The 19,675-nt window shown below is 63.0% G+C and overlaps 1 protein-coding gene across 1 annotated transcript in view; it reads right to left on the reverse strand.

The window, feature by feature from the left end:
• VAV2 (vav guanine nucleotide exchange factor 2) overlaps positions 1–19,675 on the reverse strand; it is a gene marked incomplete at its 5' end in the record, with an annotated part of 102,410 nt that overhangs the window by 64,912 nt on the left and 17,823 nt on the right. Inside the window, one exon of the mRNA XM_081103326.1 lies at positions 4,119–4,235. Coding sequence (XP_080959452.1) covers positions 4,119–4,235 — 117 coding nt within the window. The remainder of the gene's footprint in view (positions 1–4,118; positions 4,236–19,675) is intronic.

Consider the following 19,675-nt stretch of genomic DNA (forward strand, 5'->3'; position numbering starts at 1 on the left):
GCACCAAAACAGCTCCCGAAGCTCCCCGGCCTCACACACACACACACACATGCTGTGAGCATCGCACACGGGAGGGAGGCCCACAGCGCCCGGCGCTCAGCTCCTCAGGTCTGCAGGGACCGGCCACTGAAACCCACGGCCCCCTCCACCACCGCCCACTGGGAAGGCCGGCTGATGGCCACGGCTCCGGGGAGAGGGCGCAGAGAGAACACCTGGAAACGGCAGGTCAGCGCCCACGGGCTGATCTGACTCTGTGCGTGTGTGTGTGCGCGTACCTGCGTGTGCAGGTGTATGTGCAGGCTATGTACACGCGTGTGCACGTGGATGCAGGCTGTGTGCATGTGTGGGCCGATGTGTGTGGACTATGTACACAGGTGTGCAAGCATATGTATGTGTGTACATGTGTGCCACTGTGTGTAGGCATATGTGTGTGTACACGTGTGCCTGTGTATACTGTGTACACGTGTGCAGGTGTGTGCACGTTGGTGTGTACATGTGTGTGCGGTGGACTATGGACTGTGTACATGTGGGTGCGGTGTACTGTGGACTGTGTACATGTGTGTTACGTACGTGTGTGCAGTGTACGTGTGGACTGTGTACATGTCTGCAGGTGCTTGTGTGCATACGTGTGCCTGGTTGTCGGTCCCTCTGAGAGCGGGTGGCAGACAGTGCCCGCGAGTGACAAGGAGCAGGTGGAGGGAGGACGCGCTGTGAAGCGGAAGCTCAGAGCCCTAGCAGCCTGCGGGCCCTGGAGGCTGCCGGCCCGGCCCGGCCCCGGCCCCCCTGGAACAGGCCATTAGCAGGGGCGGCTGCGAGGAGAGCGAGCGTCTCCGCGGCAGCAGCTCTGAGCCGCCAGCCGGGAGCAGCAAGGCCTCCGGAGCCGAGGCGTCCCCTCGGCCAGCGGACGAGCAAACATTAAGGGAGACGAGCAAACACAAGAGCAAACACAGGCCGCGGGCCGGGGACACGCGGGGGCCGGGTCCACGCCCGAGGCTGCGCTCCCTTCCTCCCTGCCCAGAGCGAGCCCGGGGCGGCCCGGCGATGCGCATGCTCCGGAAATCAACGGCCTGTGGGTGACAGCGCCACACAGGTCAGTGGGCCGGGAGGCTGGTCAGGCGGCGTTCCCGTGGCACCGACCCACAGCCAGGGCCACGCCCACTGCTCGGTGCACGGCCTCCAGGCCACCGCCCGAGGGCACGGCCAAGCACAGCGCACCATCTCAGACCCTCCAGCCGTCCTCAGAGGCCTCTACAGACGCCCGAGAGGGAGGGGACCGGACCAAGGGCCCAGCCAGTGCCGTCTGGTCCTGACTCGCCCGCTCCCAGCGTCACGTTCTGTCCTGAGCCCCTAAAGGCGTCTCAGCTGGCCACTGTCACTTCCAGAAGCACCAGCTGCCTCAAGACGTCGGGGACGGTGGGGGGTGTCTGCGGAGGGCAGGGCTCCACACTGGCCTCCTGCCTCGTTTCCCACCCCAGTGATGGCAGAGCCACGCGCTGACCGTGCCTGTCCCTGCCGACAGCTGCCCGCCTGGCCGAGGGTGGGCGCAGCCAAACATGAGACTCCACCTCTGCCCTCGGCAGGACCGGACGGGACCCCTAGTTCCACTGTCGCTGTGGGACATGAGGGAGACCTGCCTTCTTTTTCCTTCCTTCCTCCCTCCCTCCCTCCCTTCCTTCCGTGGAAGGGCTCGTGGGCGCCAAGAGCCCGCACACAGCGCAGGGAGCCCTCGCTGAGCGCTGCCGGGGGAGGGGAGGCCGGAGGCCGGAGGCCGGACGTGCACTCGGGGGAACGGGCAGCTTCGCGCTAAATGACCGCACGCCTGCCGGTCGCCCCGCCCTGCTCACGGCCAGGTTCGTGGCTTCAGAGGCAAATGTTTAATGAATAATAAATGGGGTGTTAAGCCCCTCCTCAGAGGCTGTGCGCGCCCTTTCACTCAAACGCAGACACAGCCGCGGGGCCTTCCTCTCGGGTTAATTCTGCCTGAAATGGAGGCGACCGTGAGCCCAGGACCCGGCGGGTCCCTGGAGCAGGGCAGCCTGGCTGGGCCACGCAAGGGAGCAGCTGGGGCCTCCCCGGAAACGGGTCCCTGACCTGGTGGGGGGGCCCCCAGGATGTCCAGTCTCCCCAGGCCCGGCAAGGCGGCTGGGCCAGCCGGAGCCTCCTGACCCACCGAGGGCCCCTCCCCGCTCCTCCCATGAGATCCGTGTCCAGGCAGACAGACAGGTGCCCTCGGTCCACAAGCCCCGGCCGTTGGCCAGGGACCTCAGGAAGGAGGGAGGGAGGGAGGGAGGGTGGGGAGGGAGGGAAGTGAAGGAGGGAGGGGAGGGGAGGGAGGGAGGAAACCCAGGCCTACAAGGAAGGCGAGTCACACTCCTGTCCCTCAGCGAGGGTGGAACTGGGGGTCCAGTCAGGTCCCGCTGGTGGCCTGTCCTGCCGTGCCCCTGCCCTCTGCCAAGTGACAGCTGTTGGCAGGGTGGTCAGCTCCGCAGGCCTCACTCCAGGTCTAGTGACCGAAGCCCCTCTCCCGCCCCCATCCCTCCCTCCCACAGAATGAACGCCGGCAGGGGGGAGGTGGTGGCCGGTGGCTTCTCTGGCAATGAGGCCGCTCACCCAGTGTCTGGCTGCACCCTCGAGGGGCCACCTGCCTGCTGCCCCCCGAGGCCTATGCCAAGGGTCTCCTAGGAGCCCTGAGCGGCAGGGAGTGGGGGGGGTCCCACAGAGAGAACCGGCCACCACGGGGCTGCCCTCCCACGCGGTTGCTCCCTGCCCAGGCACTGCGGTCCGAGGAGAGAGCAGCGGAGCGTCCGTCCACCTGAAAGCAGATCCGCGGGGACTGAGGAGCTCTGACGGGCCAGGAACCCACGTGGCTCTGGTCCAGCTGCAGCAGCTGTGCCGGCAGACGCGCCCCTGGGCAGCGGGGAGGGGGGTACCTCGGAGTCCCGGGGGGGCCACCAGCGGACGTGGCTGAGTCAGAGACCCGGGTGGTTGCACAAAGCGACGGGCTCTTGAACAGGCCCGGGAGCTCCTCTCTGGAGAATCTCAGGAAGAAAGAATACCGCCAGGCCCAGGTGGCTGCTGGGAAAGTCCTGGCCTCGATGCCAACAGGACGCCTGGCGGCCCTTCAGTTCTCAGCATCTGTCACTGCCCCTCGTAAACCATGCGCCGGCCACGGCCACTCCCCGAGCCCCGGCCCTGACCCTGGTCCTCAGATAAACGGCAATAAACCCTCCCAGAGTTCCCATCAGAGGTGGGGCTGCCCTCCAGGCCGTCCGGGAAGCGCGTCCCGCGGAGCCCGTGCCAGCGGCGGAGGGCAGGGCCGGCCTGGGGATCCTGCAGGCACTGGAGGGGACACGGGCCACCTGGGCCGCGGGCAGCGCCGCACCAGGTCTGCACTCAGCCCCGCACGCAGCCCCGGGCCACCCAGGGGCTGTCCTGGTCCTGACCCAGTGATTTACAGGGGTGACCTTGGCCCTGCGGTGCTACCTGGTGGCATGTGGCACCCCGAACCCGGGCTCACCAGGAAGCCGGGAATCAGCCTTTGGACGGCCAGGCCTCGGGTCCCCTCCCCGTGCCAGCCGGGCTCCCAGGACAGCTGCCAGCGAGACTTCCCCGAGGCATGGACCCAGGGGACCCTTGGGGTTCAGGTGGTCACCCCTCCTTGCCTCACCTGCCGGAGCTGTTTCAGGGTCACTGCGAGGGCCCCTCCCACCCAGCGCCACCCCAGCCCGGCGCCACCCCCGCCGGCTCCTGAGGCGCAGGGCCCGGCAGCAGCCCTCTCTCCCTTGGAGAACGAGGACCCGGAGCAGGAAGTAAACTCTCGGGTCGCCAGCCGGACAGGCAGGGCCAGGGCTCCCCCAGTCTGTCCTTGTCCACGCCCTGCGGTCCCTCCACCTCCTGGCCTCACCCCGAATGGTCTGAGGACGGCTGGCCTGCTGTCCCGGCCCTCGATTCGCCCCTCCTGTTGGCACACAGTCCCGCCTGCGCCTGCCGGACGGGACGGACAGCCCGCTCCGCGGCGTTGCAGGGCCGGCCCCGTCTGGTTACCTGGCTCCCCCCGGCCGCCGAGCCGGCCCTCGGCCACCAACCTGGGGGACGGAGACAGGGAGGAGGCCACTCACCTTCCCGAAGTCTCGGACATCGAAGAGGTCGAAGGGGTCAAACAGCTCGCTGTTCCTCAGCCCGAACTTGTCGTGGCAGACCTTGAGGAAGGTGCGGATGTTCTTCAAGCACAGGAACTGGGGAGAGAAGGGAAAGCGTGAGCCCTGGGGCCAACGACAGATTCCGCGGCCCCGGGGCCAGCACAGTCCTGCTCAGGAGACGCACCGTGAACGCCCCACCGCCCAGAGTCACAGATGGCCCAGCCCTGGCCTCTCACAACCATATGCCCCTCCACCCCCGCCCAAGGGGACGCAGCACATTTCAACCTGACAATCTGGACTGGAACAAAGATGCTGGCCTTGAGTGAGCAAGGATGGAGCGTGCACACGCACACACACACACACACACACGCACACGCGCACGCGCACGCGCACACGCACACGCATGCATGCACGTGCTCACACGCACACACATGTGCACAGGTACACACATCTGCACCTTCCTGGGCACAGACTGGCCACAGTTACAAGTGACAAAGCCGACAGCCAGGAAGCACCCCGTGAACGGAGCAGCACAGGCTGCCACAGTTGGGGCTGGAGCCGGCACACAGGCCAGAACCCCCAGATCAACATCCAGGCAGCTCCCCCCCTTCCCCCCACTCCATACCTCAACACCTGGGCTCCCAGCCTGCACTGGGCATGGCTCCGCAATGGGGGAGGAGGCACGGGGGAGGGCTCGCCGGCTTGCAGCCCTGAGAGGAGGAGTTGGTGGGAACTTAGGGCGGCCGGCGAGGTGGCCGGAGCTCAGCCTGGTCACTGGCCCTGGTGGCACCGTCGCTGATCCTGACTTGGGGGACCGGGGGAGTGGCTCGGGCCCCGAGACCTGGCTCCTAACACGAAGCCCCTCACTGGGTTACTTTTGTGCCCTAAGGGCATGGGTGGTGTTCAGTGTATGGGAGCCCCCGGCCCACCCCGTCCAGCTCGGCGTGGGTGCCCACGGGGCGAGACGGCACACACAGCGGAGAACACCAGGGTCTCAGTCATCCTCCCCGGTAACCGCCCCCCCCCACCCCCCGGCTCCATGCCCAGAGCCGCAAAGAGCCCGCGCCTGCTCCCCAGAATTCAGACCAATGGCCGGTTCAGGTGAAGGACAGGCCAGATCGGAGCTCCGGCAGCCCCCCAAAACCAAGCTGCCTGAGGACGCCCTGCAGCACTCGCGCCCAGCCCAGCCCGACTCTCTGCCCACCCACCCACCTTCCAAGGCAGTGCCCCTGCCTCAGGCCACTCCTCCCGCCTGGGCTGGGCCCTGGTCACGTGGAGACTCACACTCTCTCCCTCTGTGTGTGGGGGGGAGGGGGTGGGCGGGGGGGGGCTGTGTGTATCGTTTTTTCTGAACCTGTAAGAAAAAACTGCAGACTCGACCCCCCTTCACCCCAAACACCTGAATCCGAGTGTCTTTCCTAAGAACAGGGCCCCCTCCACAGGCCAGCGCCCACGTCAAACCGGGAAATGAGCTGGGTCCCACCCGTGCTCTCCGTCCCACGCACTTGCTTTCATTTCTTCACCATAAAGGACAACCAAGGTGTCATCAGAGCAGAGTAAAAACCGCGCCCGCGCCTGTAGCTGCCATGTCTGCCTCCGTGACCCTAACAGCGGCGCCCAGGGAACCTTCTGGAACAATGGGGATGCCCTCTGTCTGCCCGCTGAGCTCCTGAACTGCGGCCGCGCCAGCTGAAAAACGGCACCTTTACCTTCATTTCACTCTAATTCATTTAAACGGAGTACCTTCCTGGGGGCCCAGCAGACCCCAGCCTCTCACCCAATTCCTGGCATTTTTAAGAATGTGGACACGGGGACACACACTGTAGGTCCCACGTGTACGCGGCACCGGGGCAGGTAAATTCACAGACGGGAAGAGCGGCAGGGAGCCGGTGCCGGGGCTGGGGGGCGGGGGGTTGGGGGGGAGGGGGGCTGGGCTTTCTGGTTGGGAAGATGAACAAGTTCTAGAGAGAACAGTGTGATGGTTACATAACCCTGTGAACTGCTTCACTCTCTGGTTAAAATGGTAATAGTTACGTTGTACAGATCTCACCGTGAGAAAAACATTGATTTAAAAATTAGGGGCCCTAGCCAGTGCGGCTCCGTGGTCAGCGTGGTGGCCCACAGACTGAAGGGTCGCGGGTTCGATTCCCGGTCCAGGGCACATACGTCCGTTGCAAGCTCAATCCCCGACCCCAGTTGGGGAGCGTGCTGGAGGCAGCCAATTGATGTCTCTCTCACATCAATTTTAGAGAAAGTGGAAGGGAAATTCCACTTTCTCTAAAAACCAATGGAAATAATATCCTCGGGTGAGGATTAACCAAATAAATAAATACCCACACACACACAAAGTAAGGGGAGGCACTGTGACAACGGGGCAGAGACCAGGGTGCTGCCCCCAGGAGCTGAGAAAGGTGGAGGCGGGCAGGGAACGGCCAGGGCGAGGCGCGGACTCTCCCTCACAGCCCCGAGGAGGGCAGCCCTGCCCACACCTGGACCTTGGACCTGCGGCCTGCGGAGCGGGAGGGGGACAGAAGACACTTTTGCGGCCTTACGCACCCCTCGGTCGGTGGGCCCCGGCTGGGGAGGGGCTGGGGGGGGGGAGCGCCGGCTGCCCTCACCCTGCCCTCACCCTGCCGGTCAGCCCCTCGGCCCCGCCCTGCCCCTCCCGCCCGGACCTGCAGCTGCCGGCGGCTCCGCTATTTTCTGCACGCGCTCGCCTCTCATTTCCACTAAGCATTTATTTTCATTCCTCCTCGGCCTCCATTTTTAGAGATAATTACACAGCGCCTCACCATAATCGCAGCCCGCACGCCAGGCTTCCTTTCGGGGCGCAGGGCAGCGTCGGCCCGGCCTGGCCCACTCCCTCCGTGGCCGCCCGGGCCCCTAACCTTCCAGAACCGCGGTGGTCGGCGCCCGCCGCCCAGGCCAGCCTCTGCCGGGCGCACAGACCCGCCAGCCTCCGGGGGAAGGGACACGGCGCGTCCGGGGGAACCCAGACGCCAGGAGCCGGCTGCGCGCCCACGCGGCGTCCGATCACGGAGTTTCCTGGGCGCGGGGCGCGGGGCTGCAGCTCTGCCCGCCGACGCCGGGACACCGAAGCGCGGACAGTTCAGAGCGCCGGCTCCAGTGAGAAGGTGGCGGAGCTGAGGCTTGAACCCACGTGCTTCCGGGCGGTGCAGGCCCCTCGCGAGAACGGTCTCCGGGGGCCGTGAGCCGGGTCCCTGTCTGTGCACCTGTCCACGGCGTCCCCCCGTCTCCTAAGTGGCTGGTTCTCTCATAAGTGATGTGGTCACTACCCTCACCGCAGTTAGGGACAGTGAGGCCAGAGGGGATGGGTGCCGGTTCCAGGAGACCCCGCAGGAGGGACTGGGAGGACAGGACGCAGGTGGAAGCAGGTGGGGCAGGTCACAGCCACAGGCTGAGTGACGGGGCGGGTAGGCCAGACCCTGGCCAGCGCCAGGCCAGAGCTGCCCATCTCGTCCTGTGGTCGGCAAAGGCCGGCCGGCCGGCGGCGTCCCTGCGGCTCCGGGGCAGCGGCGCCGTCCCTTTCCTTGGCCCGCAGGGCTCCCTACCAGGGCGGCCACGGCCTCGCCAGCGTCTGGAGGCCGATGCTGGGCCTCGGGAGCCGGGCTGTGGCCACAATGAGCGTCTGTCTCCAGAAAGCTGGCCCCCTGCCCAGCGGCCCGGAGCTGAGCCAGACCCCCTGGGCTTGTTTAGGGGCCTCCTGGGGCCTGGGCACCCACCTCGCCCCCAGCCCCCGCCCACAGGGAGGCCTTTCGCCCCTGGCCCCAAACAAGGCCCCGTTCAGGCCTGGCCGGGCGCCTGGGGCAGGCGGCGGAGCCGGACACGCCGGCTTCCTCGGCCCTAATGGCCTGAAATGAGATTAGCTGAGGACTCGGGCTCCGTGCCCAGCGCCCACCTCCCGGGGCTGCGGGCAGCACCGCCAGGCCTGCTGCTCTGTGTCAGCTGGTCATTCAGCTCTCGCAGGCCCCGCGGGGAGCCTGCCGCCAGAGCCGGGACCCTGCGTCCCGGGGGCTGGGGGGGGGGGTGCGGGGGGGGATTGTGGCCACATAGCACCCGCCTACGGATTGGGAAGACACTGCCAGGGACAGCTCCCCCTCGCGAGGTGCCACAGGGGCCTGTCCCACCGAGGGGGCGCCTCTGAGGCCCCCTCCCTGCCCAGGTGAGCACCTCGGAGCGCACGGCCCCCAGCTGCTAATACACACCGGGTACCAGGGCCACCCTTCGCCCCACGCTACCTCACGCACCCCAGCACGGAGAGGCAGCTGCAAAATGGGAAACTGAGGCAAAGAGAGGAGAAGCCACTGGCCTGAAGTCACACCCTCCACATTCCAGCCCAGACCCGTAGACGGGAAGCCTGGTGGTGAGAGCCCTGGCCTGGCCCCGGCCGGGGCTGTGCCTGATCCAACTCTCCATGCCTCAGTTTTTCCATCTGTAAAATGGGGGAAGAAACCTCTGCCCTCTGACTTCCAGGATGCTGGGAGACACCTGCTTTTATTTTCTTAATATATTTTATTGATTTTTTACAGAGAGGAAGGGAGAGGGATAGAGAGTTAGAAACATCGACAAGAGAGAAACATCGATCAGCTGCCTCCTGCACACTCCCCACTGGGGATGTGCCCACAACCAAGGTACATGCCCTTGACCGGAATCGAACCCGGGACCCTTGAGTCCGCAGGCTGACGCTCTATCCGCTGAGCCAAACTGGTTAGGGCGAGACTCCTGCTTTAAGAAGCCACAGTTGACACGGGGGCTACCTGCCCCGGGAGGTCCTGAAGTGCCCAGAGCCCCCTGTGACATCGCGCCCTGGGAGAGCGCAGGCAGGAGGCTGTGATCTTCACTCGGGGCACTGACCCCGGCCCCCGGCCCCGGTCAGCTGGAGCTGGCCCTCCATCCACACCTCCGCAGGCCTCTAATTACCAGCCTTGCCCCTCAACGTCGCTGCCCGGGGGCTGGGCTGGGAGACCGCAGGCCACCAAACACCCCAGGAGAAGATCTGTCGGAGGCTCTGCTCACAGCCAAGCCGGCGAGAGAACGGGGAGGTGACAGCATGCTCCCCCCAACTCCCAGCCTCAGGAGAGACCCCTGGCCGCACAGCCCCAGGGACAGATGGGGCAGGCGGCATCCCAGCCTCGAGAGAACAGGATTCTCTTAAAACCTCTGCAGCGTCCCGAGAGAGGTAGGGTCTCCACATCCGAACTCCGTAAGGGACAAGAGAGGCCCGACGCGCCCATGGACGCCCCGCGTGTCCTGGAACTTTGTCAACAAGCGGCACTAACCCCGCTTCCCTCCGACAATCACACACCGTCAGTGACGGTGACGGGAACCCCGGGGGCCGCACTGCCAGGCCGCCAATCACCCGCTCGGACTGGCAGCTGAACAGGTCTGTGATCAATATCAAAATGGAAAAGTGAATTAATTGTTTGTCTTGTTTATGCCCTGCTGATTCCAAAGGACGTTCAAAACATCTTCATTCTGAGTTAGTGGAGGCGGCCTGCCGGAGTAAAGCTTTTGAATTCAGGGCCCTTGGGGTAAACAGGTGGCCTTGAGGTGACCAGCTGGCCCTGACCTTCTTCTCCCCCTGCGTCCCAAACACCCTGGACAATGGCCCACCCCAGGGGCTCGAGATCGAGTGAATGAACGGGCAAGTGACGGAGGAAGGAAGGGCTGTATCAGAGAACCCCCAGCTGGCATCTCTGGGGTGGCCCTGTCCCCCACGATGGCTTCGGAGGTGCCGGGTCCCCATGAACACCGGCAGCTGTTTGGGTGGCAGACCTCACTTCCCGACGCATCTCCTCCACCAACAAGCAGGCAGGTGGAAGTTGGGGTTTGGGCACGAACCCCACTCCTGTCCTCGGACCTCGGTGCACCAACCAGTCGGGGCCATCCGCTCAGCGCACCCAACGCCACCGGCAGTGTCCTTGGTCACCCATTCTACAGATGATAAAACCGAGGCTCGGGAGCGGATCTGGGATGGGAACTCCAGGCTGGCACCAGAGCCACGGAAGCCGCCGTGACTGCCCCAGCGCCGAGCGCCAGGAGGCGCCTGGGGAGACCGACCCAGCTCGCCCATCCGCTGCCCTGGGCAGGAGCGCACAGCCCAGCGGGGATCTGAGGAGTCGGGATTCGATTATGTCTGGACAATTGAACATGAGCGCTTCCTGCACTCGGGCCACTTCCCCGGCTGCACGCGCGCTGGGAGACAGGGCGCAACCGGGCGCCAGCCGCCAGCCGCTGATGGATGAGAGCCGCCTTGATGGGCCCCCGGCCTCTGGGCTGCTGGGGGAGGACGGGGTTTCTTTGTGCGGCCAGGTGTTCCAGGGGCCGTGCTACGTCGGGCATGGCAGCACCGTGCCCACCGCTCGCCACTAGACAGCTTAGCCCAAGGCTGCTGGGTTTTGTCACCCAGAAAGGACCGCGTCAGCATGGCGCTTCCTTTCACCGTCGGTGAGGTTCTAGCCAAGCCCGCGAGCACGCAGGCGGCTGAGACAGGCCACAGCCTCCCTTCCCCAGTGACCTGCAGCCCTGGGCGGCGCCAGGCTCTCACACCTGCCTCATTCCTCGAACAATCACAGGTCCCCGATTCGCACGTGGGAAAAGGGCTTGGGGACCGCCACGTGGACACGTAGGGAGGGGAGGACGCAGCTCTAACCCAGGTGGTCAGGTCCAGTCCTCATGGTCTTGTCCACCATGCAAGGCTCCTCCCATGAGAGACCCGCAAAGCCAAGGACGGGGAAGCCCCCTCAGGGGCCGACATCCGAGGAGGCCGAGCCAAGCTGTGGGGTGGAGACAGCTGCTCGGGTCTCCTGGGGCCGCAGGCCCAGTCCCTCTGGTCCCAGCTCTCCTGCGGGGCAAGTGCTCCCCAGGGAGGCGGTGCCTCCTCCACCCCCAGGGCACCGTCCTCCAACCGTGACTACAGCCATGACTACCAGGGTGACTCAAAAGGCACCCAGCCTCCAAGGCAGACAAGTCCAGCCTTAGCAAGCTTCCTGACCCCTGGCCCCTGACCCCCTCCCAGGACCCCTCCCACAAGGATGCCCTGACGGGTTTCTGGCGCACTCTGGCCAATTCCGGGAAAACTCTCCCCTTCGGTTCCTGAGAAGGCGGCCGGGCTGTCTGGACGCTGCAGACACGGCTGACACGGGCTCCGCTGGGCTCGGGGCCCTGGCCACGTGTTCCCGCGGCTCCACGGGGCCCTGTGCTCACCAGCAGGCTCCCCCTCCCGCCCACCGTGGCCTCCCACAGCGGTCACGGCTCCAGGGGCCATCTACTCGCCCCTATGGACAGTTGCCATGGGAGGGGGCTTCCCAGCGACACTGGGAGGGGCTCAGGGAGCCGCGGAAGCAGGCTCTGAAGGGTGAGGGGGTCGCGCTCTTGGCACCAGGGCGGCTCGCTGGCAGCCACGCAGGGCCAGGCTGTGCCAAGCCGGTGACGGCCGCAAAACGATGACCCCTGTCCTGATCGCAGAGCACTTCCTCATCGACGCTTGAGGGAAACGCGCCAAGAAAAACAACTGTGGAAGAGTTCGGTCTGGAAGTGGGGTGCGGGGCGGCTGGGCGCTTCATGCTCAACTCTGCGTCCTGTTCACGCCCCAGTCCCCAGACACTTAGACAGTAGGTGCCCAGGGTGCCAGGCCCGCCAGGCCCCAGGCTCAGAGAGCAGCCGGGGGAGGCAAGGACCCCTCTGAGCCCACGGCGTCCCCCGTCCGGGGCAGAACCAGGCCCGAAACTTCCCAGCAGCCCTGGAAAGACCCACTGCTCCAGCGGCTGCTGTCTGAGCCGGAGGGATGAAGAGCGGCTCGAGTTATCAAGACTTCAAGGTCGGGTCAAAGCAGAGATTTTCTACAAAGCCAGCAGGAAATTGCTTTCCTGGCGTCTCTCTGTGCAGCCACCTCCCCTAAGCCGGCTCCTGGACGCCCGAGGGCTCCCTTCCCACCGCCTGCCCAGCCTCCTCCAGCCCGCGGGCTCAGCGGGATTAGCTGGGCGCTGCCTGGCGCGGTGCCCCCCCACCCGCCCCGCCCCCAGGATCCGCAACGGATCCGACACCCTCTTCTCTCCCCTGGCCACAAGCCGTCTGTGAAGTCGTCCCTTGCTTCTGGCCCTTCATGCTTCAGACGCCCCTGAATTGGGGTGGGGGGCTCAGGCAGACCCAGGCAGCTTTCACGCGGAGCTACGTGGTTTCACATTCACACCCGCCCTGACCCCCGCCCTGGGAGCCGCCCCTCGTGACCCCAGCTCCGGATTTACCTGGGGCTCAGGCCCCCAGCTCGGCCTGTCTAGTGGCTCTATGGAAAGGTGCCCAACTTGAGCACCCCAAAATCAGGTCACCCAGGTGTCCCTCCCCTCCATGGGGCACCTCCACCTCACCTGCAGGCTGGAGCCAGCACCTGCCGGCGGCCGAGACGCCCTCGCCCTTTACAGTCTGATCATGTAAGCGGCCTCCCGTGTGTGCGGTGACCCAACCCATGACGCGCGGCGATTTTAAGTCTCATCACCAAGAACATCAAGGGACAGAGAGCAGCCTTCTCCATGGGGCAACGATGTGCAGAAACTGGGGGCTGTGGGGATCCCCCCCGGTCACAGCATTTCGAGAAGAAAATGTCACGTTCAGTGACACCCCCCCCCCCCCCGGCTCCCGGGGGTTTCTGAGAAGGGGCGTGGGTCCCAGTGACTGCAGGCTCCCCCCTCCCCCAGACACGCCTCAGCTAAAGCTGGCCAGTCTGTCTGCAGGCCACCCGCTGAGTCACCGCCTGGGGGCAGGAGGCGGCTGCAGCGCCTGTGGGCCATCCTCCCTGGGGGAGGCCTCCGCTGGCCCGCTCTGCAGGCACAAATGCTGGGAAGGACCTAGTGCCCAGGGCAGGAAGGAGAAGCACATAGTAGGGCTCAGGAAGATGGAGTGACTAAAGGTGGGCGTCCGGCCCTGGCTGGTGTGGTTCAGTGGATAGTGTCGGCCTGCGGACTGAAGGGGCCCAAGTTCAATTCCGGTCCAGGGCACATGCCCAGTTTGCGGGCTTGATCCCCAGTAGGGGTCGTGCAGGAGGCAGCCGATCAATGATTCTCTCTCTCATTGATGTTTCTCTCTCTTCCTTCCTCTCTGAAATCAATAAAAATATTTTTTAAAAAAAACAACTGAGCGCCTAAATGTGGGTGTTCCAGGAAGGCGGGGGGGGGGGTGCGTGTGGGCGCGCAGGTGGGCGCACGTGTGTGCGTCTCAGGATGACTAAGCTGAGGAGCGGGGCAGGCCTGCAGGTGGACCAGGCCCGAGAGAAGGGCCTGAAGTCCCAGCAGGGGGCGGGTAAGACGCAAACACACTTTCCTGTTTTTAACTGCACTTCATGCTCATCACATCGGTGGTGCGTCATTAAAGCACGTTTAACGGGATGAGGAAAGAGGAAGGCACTTCCTCCCGCTGCCGCCCCAACGCCATCCGCACAGCAAGGAGCCACCTGGCGAGCCCAGCCGAGCCCAGCCGAGCCAGGTGGAGGCCAATCCACCGTCCGGGGCCCTCCTCTGGCTCCTGCAACCCATCAGGACCCCACTCCTTTGGGGTTAAAATCCTTCATTCAGTCAAGTATTCACTCACTCGAGCCCCAAGCATCCAGGCGTCATCTATGTCCCAGTTGCAGGAACCGCAGGGGGAGCCACACCCTCCCTGGGGAGGCGGGTGGGGGTCCAGGCCCTGACGCCGACACCAGGTACCCCCACCCTCCCCTCCGCTCCCCGGGCCTCCCCTGCCCCAGGGACGCCCTTTCCATATGAAATCTCAGGCTTGGCTTCTGAAGTCACTCCCCTCCCACTCACGTGGGGACAATACTGTCTGCCCACAGGCTCCCCGTCTGCATAAAATGCACCCCAGGAATTTGTCCCGAACCCAGGCCCCGCCTTGCTGGCCACGCAGGACAGAGGGACGCTGGAATACACGTCTGCTCAGAGTACGGCTCCGGCACCCTGACCAGGTCTCTGCCCCTCAATGCCTGTTTCCCCAGGTCAGTGAACCTGAACGCAGCCCCTGGAGTCCCAAGGAGGCAGACCCGTCCCAGCTCCTGGGGGGCAGAGGGGAGGGAGGGCGTCCTCCCCCATGTACACCCCCCATAAGAACGGCTACTGTGGGAAAGACAGAAAGCGGCCTGTGCTGTGGACGATGTGGAGATGCGGGACCCCTCGTGGGACCCCTCGTGCGTGCGCCGTGGGGGGGATGGAAAATGGTGCCGCCGCTGGGGAAAGCGTGAGTGTGGAAATGCCTCAAAAAACTAGAAATAGAGCTACCTCCGAACCAGCTCCACTTCTGAGTATTGTCAACGAGAGGTCGCCGCCACCAGAGGTCGCCGCCACCACCCAGGGCCAACGGGAGCCCCCAATCTGGGGTGCGGTAAAGGGGAAACTTAACAGGTAACGGCTTTACAAACCAGGGAAACACCGTCTCCCCAGGAAACAAAGCTCTCCCCTTCCAGGCACAGGGAGGTCATTTATAGAGAAGTGCCCACCCTGGCCCCTGATTGGTCCATGTTCATGCAAATAAGGAATCCAAACTTGTACAATTTGATTGGCCCAAACAGCACTGCCCTAATTGGTCAACATGGAGCTGCTTTGATTGGTCAATAAATATGCAAATGAGGATTCAATGCAGAGCTCCCACTGGACGGGGCAGGTATCAGCTCATTGGTGGAAAGCCTTAAAAAGGGAGAAAAATCCATGCCCTACCTGGTATGGCTCAGTGGCTAGAGCATCGGCCTGCGGACTAAAGGGTCCCAGGTTCAATTCCAGTTGGGGGCACATGCCCGGATTGCAGGCTCGATCCCCAGCAGGGGGCATGCAGGAGGCAGCCCATCAGTGATTATCATCACTGATGTTTCTATCTCTCTCTCCCCCTCCCTTCCTCTCTGAAATCAATAAAAGTATGTTTTTTAAAAAGGGAGAAAATCCAAACTGCTACCCCGTGGATGAGCCTGGAGGGCAGGATGCTGACTAGAGTCAGCCAGTCACGGAAGGGCCAGCTCTGTATGATTGTGCTCCTGTGAGGTGCTTGGTCACAGTCACAGAGACAGGAAGCAGAGTGGTGGCTGCAGGGCTGGAGGCGAGGGGGAGTGGATGATTGATTAATGGTGCCGTTTCAGTTTGGGAAGATGAGAAAGTTCTGGAGACGCTGGTGGTGCTGGTTGCACAATGATGGGAATGTATTTAACAACCACTGAACTGTGCACTTGAAACGGTCAACATGATAAACGTCACGTTATATGATCCATCTCGGACTCCCCCGCACCATCCACCCACACCCCCAGCGCTGGGGCTCCTGGAGGGTCCCTGGTCTCGCAGGGGGGGCAAATACAACCTCCGTGCGCGCACAGTGGGCAAAGGTGCCCCGAAACAGGGGTGCCGCCGGCCTGCGGGGTGCGGGGTGCGGGGTGCGGGGAACTTGGCCTGTCCTGAGTTGTTTCATGTTTTTATTTTTTCCAATGAGTCAGAAAAGTGAAGATCAGCTGGAGAAGCTGCACTTTCTGGAAATTCCGGCAGAACCAGCGCCAGGCCCCAGGGCAGTGCAGGGGGGTGGGGAGTGGGGAGCAGGCTCCATTGTTTGCCCGGCAAGCAGGCAAGCAGCTGGGTTCTCTCCCCTGAACCGCAGGTCAGGAATGCTCACAGCTGCAGACTCGCCCTCCGCCCCCACCCACCGGGTGGGAGCCAAGCGGGGGAGGGCGGCTGGGCTGGGGCCTGGGGACAGAGCCTGGCCAGGGGAGGAGGGGGCAGGAAACGCCCCCAGTTGTGTTTGCACAGAAAACCGAGCCAGAGCTGGTATTTCAGCTCCGGGAGCTGAGCTCCAGCCCGGCCCCACCTGCTCAGAGCGTGCGGGGAGGGCAGTCCTCAGGGGAACAGGGGCACCCAGGGCTCAGCAGTCGGCAGGGGCTCCGGCTGCCGGGGTCTCCGGGGGTCTGTCTGGTCTTCCCGTCCAGGCTTGCCCCTCGGGGGCTCTCTGGGCTGGGATGGCAATCACCACTTCACTAGGTGGGGAAACGGGCCCAGACTGGCACTGGGGGCCGCCCCCTGCACCAGCTGCCAACCAGTTAGGACTGATTTGTTTGTTAATCTTCACCCAAGGCTATTATTTCCACTGATTTTTTAAATTCTTTTAATTTTTTTTTTTTAGAGAGGAAGGGAGAGGGATAGAGATAAATACATTGAGACACCCCCCCTCCCCCCACTGAGGATCGACAGGGAATTGAACTGGTGACCTCTGGGTTCCTGGGTCAATGCTCAACTGCTGGGCCACACTGGCCGACTCCATTGGTTTTTAGAGAGAGTGGAAGGGAGGGAGGGAGGAAGGGGGAGGGAGAGAAACATCGATGTGAGAGAGACACATTGATTGGTTGCCTCCGGCACGTGCCCCGACTGGGGCTGGGGATCGAACCTGCAGCCCAGGTACCTGCCCTTGATCGGGAATGGAACCCTGGACCCTTCAGTGGGCATGCCGGCACTCTAACCATTGAGCCACACACCAGCCAGGGCAGTTCCTGTTGATTTTAACAGCAGGTGTGTCCAGGAATCGCCCCAGGGCACAAAACCCATCTTTGTCTTTTCTCCCGAGGTAGAAACTCCTCTGTAGATCAGGGGGGAGGTGGAATCAAATAAAAACCTACCACATCTCCCTCCCTAAAGCAGCACTTACCATTTCCTTGACTCGGCAGGGGTTTTGGGGTTCTTGGGGTTTTGTTCTTTTGGGGGTTTTTTTATGCGTTTTTTTTGTTTGTTTTTTACACAACTGACTGCTGGGAATAACACCCAGCCCTGAGTCCTGGCACTCCCGCTGTGCAGGGAATGTCCCCCAGCCTGGGCCGCGCAATCCTCACCCACCCCCTCCCGACGGCACTCCGGCAGCTTCCAGTTTCACTATCGCATCTGCAGGACAGGGACCAGCTTTGTTCTGCTCCAGGCCCCGCGGCGGGGGCCACCAGACACCCTGCCCCAGTCCAAGAGCCTTCAGCCCCAACAGGACCATGTCGTAGAAATGGTTGAGCCACCAGGACCTCGGAAAGCCCTGGGCACCCACCACCCACCTTCCTTCCTTCATCATCCATTCATTCACTCATCCCTCATTCACACGGCCCAGGCCTCGGGACACCAAGAAGGAAGAGGCACCCAGCCAGCGTGGCTCAGGGGCTGAGCATCCACCTATGAACAGGAGGTCACGGTTCGGTTCCAGTCAGGGCACATGCCAGCCGGGGTTGCAGGCTAGATCCCCAGTAGGGGGCGTGTGGGAGGCAGCTGATCAATGATTCTCTCTCATCACTGATGTTTCTATCTCTCCCCTTCCCTTCTTCTCTGAAATAAAAAATATTAAAAAAATATAAAATATATTTATATTTTATATAAATATAAAAAAAAAAAAGGCAGAGGCCGGCCCTTGGGCACCCTCACACGGGGAAGCCATCACACGGGGCTCCCTGGCTGAGCCGGCAACGTGCCTGTCCCCCCAGCCCCCCAAGTTATTTTCGAGACGAGGGCCAGGGCTGGCCAGGGGAAGTGAGAGGGTAGTGGAGCGGGGCGGGGTGGGGTGGGGTGGGAACCTGAGTGAGGCTCACCAGCTGCAGACCCAGGGGCAGCCCAGCGGGGACTAAATACCCCGGGGGGAGCCTCCTCCGTGGGGAGGGGGGATGGAAGTGGCAAACCCAGGCGCCAGGGAGACCCTGCTACCCCCGTGCCCTCAGGCGGGCCCTCACCACCCAGGCTGACCGCCCGGCCAGAGGCACAGCTGGGAGCCAGGGCCCAGACCCCACCTGCCTCTCCTCCACGCTCCCCCGCCCCCTCCTGCCCACCTTCCTCGGCCCAACTGAACTGCTGAGACCGCCCCACCCCCGGGTGTGGCAGGCAGACAGGCCTGAGCAGAGCCAGGTACAGGGCTGGCCTGGGAGGGAAGGTCACGGGGTGGAAAGCCCAGGTGCCCAGCAAGGCCGGGCTGAAGGGTGGGACCTCGCCCCAGGGTGACTCTTCCTCCCCGAGCATGTGGCGGGCCTTGGGGCTTGGACCCCCTGACCTTCCCCGGAGATAATATCGAGGCCTCGGTGGTAGGGCAGCTCCAGGCCCAGAAAAGCAGCTAAACCAGCCCCGGCTGCCTCAGGACCAGCTGCGTTGGGTAATGACCCTGCCCTGGCGCCTGCCAGTCAATCAGTGGAGACGCCTGTCAATCAGTGGAGACGCCTGTCAATCAGTGGAGACCAGGCCCTGAGTGGACACACCTGGAACAGCTGCCGGTGCTATTGCGCCCTCCTCCTGGGGCCTCCCCTAACAGCTCCCCCTAAACCCTTAGGGCAGAGGGCCCAGTGCCTCTCCCTCCAGGGAGCAGGCTGGGCCTTTTCCTTTCCCTGCCCCCCCCTCCCCCCTGGCGTTACCATCAGCTGCCTGACTCCCAAGCTCCAAGGGCCCTTCCTCTACCTCCGCACCCTGTTTCCTAAGCCCATTTCTTTTAGGAATCACTTTTCCTACCCCCGTGACCTACCCATACATGTTCTCTTATAGTCCGAGTCTTGGCTCTGAATTCTTTCTTAGCCAGAACCCAAGTACCGAGCTGCTGAACCCAGGTCCGGTCTGACCCCACCGGTCCAACAGCACCCAGTGCCGTCCCCACCGCCCACAGCAGGGTGGTAAGCCATCCTCTAGCTCGGCCATTCAGCAGGGCCGAGCCCCCACACCCCCGCCCTGCCCCGCCCCGCCAGGAGCCCAGGCTGGCTAGTAGGCACCAAGTACCCAGAGAATGCCGGACAGAAGAGAGAGGAAGTAGGGTGCAGTGGGTTAAAGTGCCCCCCCCCCCCCGCCAAGAAAAGCCAAAGATATGTCCACATCACCACTCCTGGGATTCCAGAATCAGACTTTATTTGAAAAAAAATCTTTGCACTTGGAATGGAGATAAAGATCTCAAGATAGAATCATCCCGTGTTAGAGGGGGCCCACGTCCAAAGAGCAGTGTCTTTTTTTTTTAATTTTTTTATGTTAATCTTCACCAAAGAATACTTTCCCATTGATTCTTAGAGAGAGTGGAAGGAAGGGAGAGACAGAGAGAGAAACATTGGTGTGAGAGAGACACATCCATTGGTTGCCTTCTGCACACGGGATGACCAGGACCAGGGATCAAGCCTGCAACCAAGGTGTCCTTGACTAGACTTGAACCTGGGACTTTTCAGTCCGCAGGCCGCTGCTCTACCCACTGAGCCCATCAGCGGTTCTCAACCTGTGGGTCGCAAACAATGAAAATACATCCTGCATATCAGATATTTACATGACGATTCATAGCAGTAGCAACATTACAGTTCTGAAGTAGCAACAAAAATAATTTTATGGTCGGGGTCACAACATGAGGAACTGTATTAAAGGGTCACGGCGTTAGGAAGGTTGAGAACCACTGGCTAGGGCAGAGACAAAGGAGGAGAGAGACACAGTGAGGAAGAGGCTGCCAAAGGCAGAGCTGCATGCAGTGCTGTGGCCACAAGCCAAGGAACGCAAGCGGGTCCCTCCGAGAGCCTCCGGACTAAG

This window comes from Myotis nattereri (assembly GCF_964212035.1).
Source record: "Myotis nattereri genome assembly, chromosome: 12".
Lineage (NCBI taxonomy): Eukaryota > Metazoa > Chordata > Mammalia > Chiroptera > Vespertilionidae > Myotis > Myotis nattereri.